Source organism: Athene cunicularia (genome assembly GCF_003259725.1).
Source record: "Athene cunicularia isolate RWA chromosome 7 unlocalized genomic scaffold, athCun1 chr7_part1, whole genome shotgun sequence".
Lineage (NCBI taxonomy): Eukaryota > Metazoa > Chordata > Aves > Strigiformes > Strigidae > Athene > Athene cunicularia.
Genome location: NW_020799107.1, coordinates 34,006,983 through 34,020,586, shown reverse-complemented (window position 1 = coordinate 34,020,586; position 13,604 = coordinate 34,006,983). Strand labels below are relative to the sequence as shown.

The 13,604-nt window shown below is 41.7% G+C and overlaps 1 protein-coding gene across 2 annotated transcripts in view; it reads left to right on the top strand.

Annotated features, from left to right (window-relative positions):
* Window positions 1–13,604, top strand: part of ZEB2 (zinc finger E-box binding homeobox 2) — a 128,460-nt gene that overhangs the window by 112,458 nt on the left and 2,398 nt on the right. For both annotated transcript variants that reach the window (XM_026852079.1, XM_026852080.1), the window contains 3 exons: window positions 855–963; window positions 1,880–3,849; window positions 5,905–6,085. In XM_026852079.1, coding sequence (XP_026707880.1) covers window positions 855–963; window positions 1,880–3,849; window positions 5,905–6,085 — 2,260 coding nt within the window. The remainder of the gene's footprint in view (window positions 1–854; window positions 964–1,879; window positions 3,850–5,904; window positions 6,086–13,604) is intronic.

Below are 13,604 nucleotides of genomic sequence, written 5' to 3'. Positions count from 1 at the left end.
TTTTTTTTTTTTTTTTTTTTTTTTTCCCCCAGCCCCCCCGGCTCCTGCAATAGGCTTTTGTGTGGTGGCCGCCTGCGAAAGGCTGACCTCCTACCTTGAGCATCCAGAGCAGTTGGATGCATTATTATTAATTTTATTAGATTTTTTTTTTTAATTATTATTTTTTTCCCTCTCCAAATTCAAAGTCACGGGGCTTTTCTTGCTTGTTGCAAAAAGGTCAGCTGCCTTTGATTATATCTTTATGCCACTTTTAACTTCCAACTTTCCCTCACCCCTTAGAAGAGCACTGGGGGGAAAACATGGCACGAAAGGTAGCTCAAGTCTTCCCTGCTGCTCTGTGATTTTAAAAAACATTTCCAGCAGCAGCTCATGCTGAAGACGCAGTCTCTTCTGCTTGATAATGAATTAAATCTTACACGAAATGCCACTAACGACAGTGTTTCTGTCTTTCCTACACACGCAGTAAACAGAATTTTTAAACAAGCAGAGTCCCACATGTTCAGAATCTGCTAGGAATATTAAGAGCCACAAATCTTCTGATAAAACAGTTTCTCTCATCGTAAGATACCTTAAAGCAACACATTTCTGATGAGAGACTTAGGAAATAATTCTAAAGCAAATATCGAATGCTCATGTGAAAGTACTTTCTCATTTGTTTCGGTTTACTGCCAACATTCTGATTTTTATTGCAACACTGATGAGACAAATAAATGTACATGCAGACCTTTTGGTCCGCTTGATAAATTCAGAGCCACATTAATTTTGGTTTTGTTTTTTAAGCTAGAAAATCATGGCTTCTCTTGCATAAAATTCATGTCGGTATCTTTTTTTTTTTTTTTTTTTTTTCCTCTTAGCACCAAATGCTGACCCAAGGAGCAGGCAATCGCAAGTTCAAATGCACTGAGTGTGGCAAGGCCTTCAAATATAAACACCATCTGAAGGAACACCTGCGAATTCACAGTGGTGAGTAGCGGAGGTGCTGGTGTGCTCATTTGCATTTTGTTTAATTAGCTGAGTTTTAAAGACTGCTTAAAATTTACACAGTTCTGCTTCTGGCTTCTTGGAGCTACTAAGGTATTTCATAAGTGATATCTGAGTATTCCTCATTTATCATGCTGTTAATACCACGGTCTCGCTGAAAGATTTGGAAATAGTAAAGCTTCCTGCAAATAATATAGATTGTTTGTTTGGCAGTTTGAGTTCAGAAGCATTCGCTCAGTTCACCCTGAAGAGTCCGTTATATTTTCCATTAAAAAAAAAAAAAAATTTCCTCCAAGTGAAATACAGCTCATAGTCTCAGATAACGAGTAAGTGCAAAGCATCTCATATTGAATGACTTGTGCATTTTGGCACTCCTGCTTGACGCAGCATTCAGCACACAAAATGCCACTGGGCTCTGTCCAGGCACAAACCTCCACCAATGCTGACGTGGAGGTCCTACCATCAGGACTCAGTTTCTCATACCATGCTCATTTCCAGTGAAAATTACTTTTTTTTTTTTCCTTTGTTTGTTGTTTTTTAAAAAAAAAAAAAAAAAGAAACAACAAATCAAATTTTTGAACAGTCCGGATTTGGTTTGAGTCCCTTTGCCACAGGGTACTTACCTGTGACGTGGAACGGTCAGTCTGGAGCCAACCTCACACCTTGGTGGCTGTTGCTGACTGGAGATCGCGGGTCCAAACTGACCTCAAGACCCGTAGAAAGAGGAGGGTAAAGCAGTGGTGGCATGTGGCCACGTTCATAGAAGTGATATTTTCCTCGCTATTAATCAGCGGCTACGCAGACGATCAGTTGGGTATCGAACGCGGTCGCTTGCAATTATAGCAGCAACAATACAGCAACAACGAGAACTAACATTTGGTTTTAATTATCATTTTAGGTGAAAAACCATATGAGTGTCCAAACTGCAAGAAACGTTTCTCCCATTCTGGCTCCTACAGTTCGCACATCAGCAGCAAGAAGTGTATTGGTTTAATCTCTGTAAATGGCAGAATGAGAAACAATATCAAGACGGGTTCTTCTCCTAATTCTGTATCTTCCTCTCCTACTAATTCAGCCATTACACAGCTGAGAAACAAGCTGGAGAATGGCAAACCACTTAGTATGTCTGAACAAACAGGCCTACTGAAAATTAAAACAGAACCACTAGATTTCAATGAATATAAGGTTCTTATGGCCTCACATGGGTTTAGTGCAACTAGTCCTTTTATGAATGGTGGACTTGGAGCAACCAGCCCCTTAGGAGTTCATGCTTCTGCTCAAAGTCCGATGCAGCACTTAGGTGTAGGGATGGAAGCACCGTTGCTTGGGTTTCCTGCGGTAGGCAGTAATTTAAGTGAGGTGCAGAAGGTCCTACAGATTGTGGACAACACGGTTTCCAGGCAGAAAATGGACTGCAAGGCTGAAGAGATCTCCAAGTTGAAGGTTTACCATATGAAGGATTCATGCTCTCAAGCCGAGGAACAAGGAGTTACCTCCCCCAATATTCCCCCCGTGGGTCTTCCAGTAGTAAGTCATAATGGTGCCACTAAAAGTATTATTGACTATACATTAGAGAAAGTCAATGAAGCCAAAGCTTGCCTCCAGAGCTTAACCACAGACTCGAGGAGGCAGCTCAATAACATTAAAAAAGAGAAGCTGCGAACCCTAATAGACCTGGTAACTGAAGATAAGATGATAGAGAACCATAACGTATCCACTCCATTTTCATGCCAGTTCTGTAAAGAAAGCTTTCCTGGTCCCATTCCGTTGCATCAGCATGAGCGTTACCTGTGTAAAATGAACGAAGAAATCAAGGCAGTCCTTCAGCCTCACGAGAACATGGTTCCCAACAAACCTGGAGTGTTTGATAAGCAAACCCTCTTGCTGTCATCAGTACTTTCTGAGAAAGGAATGACTAGCCCCATCAACCCATACAAGGACCACATGTCTGTACTTAAAGCATATTATGCTATGAATATGGAACCCAACTCTGACGAACTACTGAAAATTTCCATTGCTGTTGGCCTTCCTCAGGAATTTGTGAAGGAATGGTTTGAACAAAGAAAAGTCTACCAGTATTCAAGTTCCAGGTCACCATCACTGGAAAGGGCCAGTGCCAAGGTGGCGCTGGCTGCCACCAACAACACTCCCACTAAAGACTCTTTGTCAGCCAGATCTCCAATAAAGCCTGTGGACTCTATAACTTCACCATCTATAGCTGAACTCCATAACAGTGTTACTAATTGTGATACTCCTCTCAGGCTAACAAAACCTCCTCATTTTACCAATATTAAACCAGTTGATAAATTGGACCACTCTAGGAGCAATACTCCTTCTCCTTTAAATCTTTCTTCCACATCTTCTAAAAACTCCCACAGTAGTTCTTACACTCCAAACAGTTTCTCTTCTGAGGAGCTTCAGGCTGAGCCTTTGGACTTGTCTTTACCAAAACAAATGAAGGAACCCAAAAGTATTATAGCCACAAAGAACAAAACAAAATCTAATAGTGTAAATTTAGAACACAACAGTGTTTCTTCATCATCTGAAAACTCAGATGAGCCACTGAACTTGACTTTTATCAAGAAAGAGTTTTCTAATTCAAATAATCTGGATAAAAGCACTAACCCAGTATTTGGTATGAACCCATTTAGTGCCAAACCTTTATACACAACACTTCCACCACAGAGCGCATTTCCCCCAGCCACTTTTATGCCACCAGTCCAGACCAGTATTCCTGGGCTGCGACCATACCCAGGACTAGATCAGATGAGCTTCCTACCACATATGGCCTATACTTACCCAACTGGAGCAGCTACTTTTGCTGATATGCAGCAAAGGAGAAAGTACCAGCGGAAACAAGGATTTCAGGTAAAGTGTTGCGACTGTTTTCTTTTGAAAGGCTAGAATTTAGTGGTTTGTGATATGTCCTCTTACAGAACAAAAAAAAAGCCCAAAATTATGTTCAGCGTTTCCAACAAAGTTAGCAGGGTTGATTTTAGTCTGAACTTGCAAAAATGCAGTGGGTGAGGAAAACCAATTGCAGTGAATTTAGGAGTACCTCCACCCGGATTCAGGACAGTATCAATACCTTTGACCAGGCGTAATGCTTATGTTTTGATTCTGTTAAAAGCCGAGTCGTTCCTTATGGGAATTGTATCTAAATAAAAATAACATTCATGAAAGATCCCATCCTGCAATAAAATAAGAAAAAAAAAAAGGCAAACTTTGTAGGGAAAGCGTGAGCATTTCTCCATGGGGAAGAAGTGGGAGACCTCTTGGGAATCACCCCCACACTTGGATGCAAAGCCCTCTAAGCAGAGGTCCGTATGGCCTCGTAGCAGCTCTATCCCACTGAAAGTCCTCAAAGCTTCCTTTTCCATTTTTTTTTTGGGGGGGGGGGACTGCTTGCACACCATGCATGGGAAAGCTGTTTTCTCTTCTTGTGAATGTCTGGGGGATGAGAAACGTTAACATGTTGCTTCACCACAGCCCCTTCTTTCAGCCCACCTCCTGACCTTCCCAGATTACCCTTCCTCTAATCCCGCCAGTCATCTGGAACAGCTTTGAAAAAACCCAGAGATTAAACAAAATTATTTGGAGAGGTAGCAGCTAGGGCCCTTAATCGCAGACAAAGTCTTTGCCTGGACATGTAATCTGGGTCAGCACGTCTTCGTGCCTGGCTACAACCTTTAATCCTTTCCTCAGGTTGTCCCAGAGTCAATACATGAGTAGTAAAGGATTTCGCCGCTTGCATCCCTACAGCAAGGAGCTGCTCTACAGTAGCCATGTACTTTTATAGTTTTGTTTGTTTGTTTTTTTTTTTTTTTTTTTTTTTTTTTTTTTTTTTTTTTTTTTTTTTTTTTTTCCTGGGTGTATTCAGATATAATGTACAGAGTTTAGTTAAATGAGATTAACTGATTATAGATTAATATTTTTTTTTTTTACATTTGCATACACTCCCCTATGTCCTATTATGGTCTATTAGTAATTTTACTGACTAGTAAATGTTTTATAGTTTCAAATGTGAAAATCAGGTATGGTTTTACATTACAGGCTGTAATCCCTCTTTGCACAATAGGAGCATAAATAGCACTGCACCTCCATAACAGCTGTTCCACTATTCCAATTTACAGTACATCTGCCCTCTTTGTAAATGTATTTAAGCCTATTTAATCTTCTCTAATATTAATTAGTGCAAACCTAGTCTAAGAAAACCGAACTGTGTGATAGCAAATGGAAATGTATGTTATCATGCAAGTTTGCACTCTCTTTGGATCAAGACAAAATAAATATCAAGAAATTTAATAATTTACTGATCCACATTCATTATTGCTTAATGCTGAAGGCTGTTTTAACATAGATAGAACATTGATAAAAAGTGTTATTAATATTCCCTATTTCAAATTACAAAATTAAATATAAAAATATAGCTTGAGGCCTTTAGTCGGGAGACATACATTTAAATGGATTGCATAATAATAACATTTGTACCTAAATATAAAATTCAATTAAAACCTTTCTACAGATACAGAATATATCCAAGTTTCAGTGTTTTGAAAGGAAAGATGTTGCTTACACTCACCCCTGTAAAATATTACAATGCTTTTTGCCATCCCTGAGGAGCCTCCCCTTTGCATTTTCAGCTCCTCGAAAATATTTAGTGTCAATATGATAAATACCATTTGCTCGTGTAAATCCTATTGGTGCGGAGTGTTCAAAAATAGGAAATGGGTTGAATGCAGAGAAGTAGGAGGCTCCTCATTATTTCCACGTCGGTTGCAGTTTCTTTATCAATGGGTTCCTAAGCTAAGAGGGACCACCAGCTTAAGCAGATGTTATTTTAACTTTTCAAGGGGGGTTGGCTCCTCCATGGGAAGGAGCATTGGTGGAAGCGCGTGTTGCTGACGGGTGGTTCCCTCGCAGGGAGAATTGCTTGATGGAACCCCAGACTACATGTCCGGCCTCGACGACATGACGGACTCTGACTCCTGTCTGTCCCGAAAGAAGATCAAGAAGACAGAAAGTGGCATGTACGCATGTGACTTATGTGACAAGACATTCCAGAAGAGCAGTTCCCTGCTGCGACACAAATACGAGCACACAGGTAGGGTGTCTGCGCACGCCGAGGGGAGGGCTGAGGTCCATGCTATGCTTTTTGCAGTGTTTCATGAGTACGCTTGTGCGACGAATGGTCCAGCAGGTGCTGAGGCTTTCAGCAGGGAAAAAATAATCTCTTTTGCTCAGTTCAACTTATTTTTAAATTTTTTTTTCAATGGTTATTGCTTGGAAAAGGACTGTAGGAAGTGATGGGGTGAATCTCGGTAGGTGCTAGGTGAGTTCATGTCATGTTGAGCGTGATGGCCATTGTGGCACTCAGCATCTCACAGGACAAGCCCTCTTCAAATAAGGCAAGCCCGAGCACTCAGAAAGGAGTGCAGCTTGGTCAACACAAAGTCTGGCACAGGAAGGAAGATTGACAGTGTATTTCTCCTTTCTTAGACACTATCTGACCCCACAGCATTTAATCCAATAGAAAAACTTCCACTGACGTTAACAGCGCAAGAGTCAGCTCCAGGCAAGTTATCTGAAAGTAAACAGCTCACAGGGGTTGCTCTTGTCATGATTTCTCACACCAGCAGCACCGGCAGGTTGCGTTTTGCTTTTTTGCTTCTCAGTTAATGCCCAGGGAAGGTTTCCTTCTTTCCCAAGTAGGAGCTGATTTTTGCCCAGTTCAAGGAAGCTTGCCAAGGGTTACCGCAGATTTTCAGCTTAAGAAATATTTTGGTTTGAAAAAGACCCTCCATCACACCTATGCTGGCCGTGGTTCTTCTTGCAGGCATGTTCCCTTCCCCACTGTCAGCCAGGACAGGCAGGAGCCTGGAGGCGGAGAGCTCTCTGAGGGGGACACATCGGCTCAGCGGGTTTCAGTTAGGGGAAAACGGGACTGGAGCTCCCCAAATAATAGAGATATCAAGCTATGTTAGACAAAGGGAATGTGGATTATCATGTGAATTATCGTGCAGCAGGACATAAACCAAACTCCGACTTCCTAGAGTTAGAAAAAGCTTACTCAGGAGGAAACTTTCCTTAACTTTGAAAGCTGAGTCCCACTTCAGGAAATGAAGCAAGTCACATCATCCTTCAATCTCACCATGTAACGGTAAAAAGCTTATACCTCTCTATTAATACATCTTCCAGGCTGCACAGAACCATTTGGCATTTCACATACAAAAAATTTATAATTCAGGAGTGGACTGCTTCTAAAAAAAAAAAAATATAAATCTTTGTTATTTTTCCTTCTTATACTTTTATCCCAAATTTTAAGCTAATCCCACATGGGAAAATAAAAAAGGAAGTTGAAATACATGTGGGATTAAGAAAGAAAACGAAAAGCAACATTTTTGGACTAGATCAGCTAGTTCATTGGTGGAATGTGCTTCCCACTACATTATTCAGATCAAATTGTTTATTCTGTAGAAGAAGCTTTGAAGGCTTTACGTCCCTGCACCTTTCCTCTCCTGAATGATTTTATTACAGCCATCTGCAAACATTATGGTTTACTACACTACTACCGTAAAGCTCTTATGTTAGAACTGGCCTTCATATATATCGGGATCTGGACATATGGTTGAATCCCATAAAGTTGGTAGTCCATAAGGTCGACAGACATATGGTTGAAAGGCTGAAAATTTGACAAGCTGAAATGTGTGCAATCACCTTGATTTGCAAAATAAACTGTATTTGTAAAAGCAAAAATATGTTCTGGTCTTTAAGTAGCTCAGGAACCTACTGCCTAGAAAAACACCACACAGCTGCAACGTAGGGGCTTTTCTCTTTCTTCTTTGCTCTGTCCCTTTCAGCTTCTCAGCGGTACGTCCGTCAATTTTATGGGATGCAGCCTTATGATCCAGAACATGTATGCGGTGTCATATTTAATACACTAGAGCTACAGCACATCATCAAGCTCGAGCGTGGCATTTAGAGACAGGAAGGATGGTCTTGTGGCAAAGGCACAGGCGCTGAGCCTGAGCGTGCCCCGCTCTTTTCTGCCACAGACTTCCTCTGCGAATTTCAGCAAATTGCTTTATCTTTCTCTCACCTTCGCCCATCTTTTGCAATAGAGGGAAACGATACCAGCCCGCCTCTCCAGGGTGTTGTAAATCTTAATTCATGCAGGCTAAAATCCTGCGATGGAACTCGCTATATAAGGTGTGAAGTATTATTAAGGACGCGTTTGCTTTTGTGGAGCCTCTGCACATCACGCTAATGTTAGATCGAGGTGGTTGGGAGCTCTGAAGACCTTGGCTGGGCTAGCCTCCATAACTCATTCACAGCCTTCAGGAGGCACACTGCACTGGGACTTTGGCTAATGGCTTAGCATGCATCTTGAGTGAATTTCAAATTAATTTGATAGTTTTTGGAAAAAGCTTGTAATTGCATTAATAACATAGGTGCGAAATGGCAGTCGCATTCAGTGGAAGGAGCCGCATTCAAAGTAAAGCCATCTTCTCCGTTTGGGGTTATTGTAAGAGTAGGTCCAGATTTTTCAGTCAACTTCTTGAAACCTAAAAAAGAGAAAAAGCTTCTTTTCTGAGTGTGTTGCTGTTTTCCGTCCAGCTGATCATGATCTGTTGTTACTTCATTAAAAACATATTCTAGAAGGAATTGGAACACTTCCTGTCTTTCCTGGAGAAGCACAAATAGTGGATGTTGTTTATATTGATGTTCTTTTTCCTATGTAAAAAAAAAAAAAAAAAATAAAAAAAAAAAAAAAAAATCCATGTGCTTTTTTCAGGGTTTTTTTCTGATATGTGAACAACCAGATTTGTCTTTGTCCCCATTTCCCTGGTTCGCATACCCATTGCAACCAGTGCTAGAACAAGGGTTAAAAGAGTCAGCCAGAGGCCACGTTCTTGCTTTGCAGAGACCCTAAAGACTTATCCCAGTGAAACTATTTGGAGTAATATGTAACACTGACATGTTAAAACTACATGAGCTGGCTTAACCATGTGCAACGCCAACTACCGTAAAGGAGAAACCAGGAACGCTGTAGGTTTTGTGGTGAAGCTGTTTCCCTGCCAGGGCAATAAGAAGAATGGGATTTGGCTGGTTCTTTGTGCCAACCCAAGAACTTTTGATAAGATCATGCAGCCACATATCAAGGAGTCTGTGATTACTTCTATATGCCATGCCTGCTGCAGCTAGAGCACAGTAGAAAAAGGCCCCCAAATTTCACAATCCATAATTTTTCATTTATGCAGCATTAGAGGTATTCTGCAATAGCTTCTAGGTTCACGTGGAGAAGGAATATTTATTGCATTACTGGAATGAGTGAACTGCATTGGTTCTGGCTGATCTGAAATTTAGTGTAGAGGTCACTGCATGCTGCAGGACCAAAATCTGCCAAGATAAGTTTGGGTTGCCATTTAATTTTAGGAGAAATTACATGCCCCTCTTAAGAGTTTGATCGTCGCAAGATCCTATTTCTTTAAAACGAGAGGATGCAGCGCTGTAATTAGGGTGCAGAGCATGGCAGGGAGTACAGGAATTTGGTGCTCACATTATTTTCCTGTGAAGGCTTATGGACTCATCCTAACTTTGGTGAGGCTGAAATTAGTCGAGCAGATACTGCATGTGTCTAATCTCAGATCTCTCCAAGCTGCTTAGCATAAGGTTCGAGGCACTTTCTTTACTAAAGGGAAAGAAGATGGTTCCCTCCGTGGCAAAGCATTGGTGCCATTTGGCGAACCAAAAAAATCTTTGTGTTGCAGGTAAGGAGGGAAAATAATATTGGGTAAGCAAGCAGGAGAGCAAATAGAAAGGAGTATCTAGAAATAGAGAAAAATCCTGGCTCCTGGGTAGCAATCCAGCCCCAGCTTGGTCATCAGTGCTGTGCTGGGCTGATTCAGGAGTAAGGTGAAGGTTAAGCGTTTGTTCTGCCCTCGTCACCGCCCATGTCTGCTACACACCAGCTTTACTGTAGCTCTGCAAGGAAACTTGCAGTGTGCCTGCTCTGCAACAAAAGCTGGAAACAGTTTTTCAGAATCCTACCTAGAAATTTTAAATCCTTTCATTGTTGTTCTATATTACATCATATTCTATTTTATTACTTGTGTGGGCTGTCGAGGGCCTCATAGCTGTGCTAGTGCTTTCATCCTTTCCTTTTCCACTGTATATTTTATTAAGACCTCTTTTTTATTTTTGTAGCTTTCATGCTGATGCAAGCACTAGTTTTATTTCCAGATTGATTCTGTAAACTAAATATTGTTCTTGAGCCTGATAGCAAATCAGCGCTCTCTGGCTAGTATTTTGAATTCCCAGCTCAGGAGTTTTCTTTATTTAGAGCTTGATTCATAAAAAATTTACATGCTATTTAAAGGTTATTTTTTTCTTGCTTTACTCTGATACAAGTTTAGAATTCCCCATTTTACACTCAAATAAAGAAAAAAAAAAAAAAAGAATATATTCTATGCTTGTGAAATTTGTTCTGTAGACAAGGTCTCCTATTCAAAACAGAACAGGTGCAGCTTGGGCAATTATAAATAAATTGCATTTATCTTGCACCTTTGACCGCTTCGCTGTGCTCTGGCCACTAATCCTTCTCCACTGGGACCACATCTAACATCCAAACCCCCAAGCAGCTTCAAAAGAGCTGCCTTTAAAAAATAAAAACAAACTGTCACAAAAATGTTTCCTCCTTCCCTCCAACGAGCAGGATTTCTGTTTGGCCCCCTCCCATAGAAAAAAGACCCACTTGCCTTAGGCAAAGGATGGGTGATATTTAGTCTGAGACCAGTGACAGCTCGTGATCTGATGTCTTATGACTTTTATACCACTGCAAATGGGAAACGCATAGCTTTTCAGTCAAAGACTTTCAGCCCACAAAGATTGAGAGATACTTACTGTTAGAGATTATTTGTTGTTGTTTTGTTTTCACAGAAAAGCAATTTTAGAGACTTTGCAAACAGATTACATATAATTTCCCCTCAGTAAATTGAGCCCAGGCCCCTGTGGGAACCTCTTTTTGCAGATGGTGGAATAAAAAGAAGTCCAAACATTTCCTTTAGTTATTTGTGAGAGATTTCTCGTTTAGATTCACCGCGAAATGTGGCATCCACATCACATATCCACCCGACGACACGCAAGCATTTCGTGAGCCTTCCTGTGAGCTGCCTTGGGTACCTCTCGCCTAGCTCCAACCCCCATCGGCAACACAGGCCATCTCAGATGAGACTGGGTAAAACCTGTGGGATGGGATGTCCAAATCTGCTTCTTTCCCACCCATCTTTACTCCACTATGACACTGCATGACGATGCTCTTAATGTGTGTTAGCTAAATAGCTGATAAAGCAGCTGAAACTACCACAATTGGAGGTTCTCCCCACCCACCTACAATTGTAGACTTCCCCCCATCCACCTACAGCTGTAGGTTCTCCCCATCCACCTAAAACTGTGGACTTCTCCCCATCCCCAGTGTAAAATACCTTACTTCAGCTTTATTTTATGGCCTACTAATGCATTGCAGGGATTAGGCACTCCTGTTAAATGGCTGAAATACTGGGTTTTGCACACGGGGGGAAAAAAAAATAATTCTTCTGCGAATGTTCAGAAACCCGATACATTTAAAAACATATTTCAATTAGTGTTGTAACAGCTGCGTGCTGTGCACTGCTAAGGTATGTTGTGTGGTGTCTGAACAAAGAACTTTGCTCAAGCTGTCATGTTCCCTTAGATCAAAACGGAGCCCTTGATATGGATGTGGTAGACTAAATAGCTCTAGTATAGCCTTTTTAGTAATAATATAAATTAATATGAAAATATGAAGTATTTTAATCATCTCATTTCTAAATTAATTTACAAAATATGGATGATTCCCTGCCAGGCTACCTCTGTGCTGATTGGGGGGAGGCCCCAGGTAGCATGAGTAGGAGGATGCAGCGTTGAACAAATACCACGTGCAAGGGATGAGCAAAGCAGGCAAAGACTGAGGGACGAGCACATCACCCAGCCTTGGGGAAGGGCGGGCGGAGGCAGGCCTGGGTGAGAAGCAGTGGAGGTGGTTGACTTCTGTTTGAGGAGAGGAAAAGTGCTGTGTGACTGGACAGAGCACAGCTATGGGGTGAGAAGGGTGTAGTGGGCATCAAATGCAGAGTGCGTAAAAAAAATCAGGGAATTTGAAGTAACGGAGAAGGAGTGGTGCTGCGGAGAAGTGGAACAAGACAAGGGTTGGGCTTGTCGATGCTAGGGAAAAGTAAGTCAGAGGGAGGGACTGAGACAGCGTGGGCAGTTCAGTGAGGAGAAGGACACAAAAAAAAGGTGCTGAGGAAAAGCAGAACGTCTATGAGGAACAAAAGAGGAACAAAATTAGCAACTGTGGAGATACTAGCAAGGGAACGTTAGCGTGTTGCTCCGAGTGGGCTCAGCAGGCAGCTGGGATGGGGCAGGGATGCAGGCAGGCGTATCTGGTGCATCCAGCTGGGTGGTTGGGAGAGCTCCCACCTCACCCGTGAGGGTTTTCTTCTGGCAGCACTGGGGTCTGAGGAGTGCTTAGGCTGAGAGTGCTTTGGGATTTTAAGCTAATTTGAGTGACTTGATCATGCTAAAATCTCCCAAGCTAAGATGATGGGATTTCCCCATCGTGGCAAAACTTGTGCTTCAAATGGTAGGTAGCTGCCTCCTGGCTCTGGATTTGGTGCATCCCCAGGTCAAGGCTGGAGGTTCAAAGCCAAAGTATGTGTACAGCTCAAAGGTCAGAGTTTTCTTCAAGCTTGACTTTTAACCAACAGGTTAAATGGGCAGAAACGTGTATTTAGGATACAGATCATAAGAGCAATGCTGCCATAATTCAATATATCAAGCTGGAATTTTGAATTTTACTGTAAAGGGAAATAAAGAAGAAAAAGAAACCGTGTGTGTGTGTGTGTGTGTGTGTGTGTGTGCAAGCTTAGGAAACTCTCATACAAAGAAATGTAGTCTGAGTCCCAATTTCCAGGCATCCACTAATTTCCCTGTCACTTAGGTTATTCTATCTGTGGTTTCTCCTGTATTTTCCTTCCTGCCAAATCTCCCCTTCATTTCATAACATACAATTTTTGGCTTCCTTGAGCATTTGTTAATCACACCTTATTAAATGTGAACTTTCACAGTGGGACTTGAAGGTAGCTGTGACTAGATCGGGCAAAAAAATTAGCATGTTCCCTGGTATTCGTTCTTAGCAACTTTGCTATGGAAGTGAAATTATTTTTATGCCTGACTTTCCCTGCTCTCGAGTCCCAGCAGTGACTGCAGAGGAAAAGAAAGCAGATCAGGTTCATAAAGGAGCAGCTTGAGTTTTCTTGGAAGTTGAGATCCTTCAGTGGTCTGAAAACTTTTTTTTTTTTTTTTTTTTCTGGATTTCCTTCTGCTCCGGCACTGCCAATGACAGTCTCTCATCTTTGTGGCCCTTTGCTTTTGGCTGGGGTTTTCTTGCCTTCCCTCCACTGCACTCTTCCTCTCTCTGCGCTTGCTTCTTTAAGAATTAGCGAAAGACCACACTTCTACAACTGACAGGATGGGAGGGCTCTGGTGTGAAGTTTATTCCTGTTCTGGTCACATGCCACATTAGCTAAGTATGATAAATACGC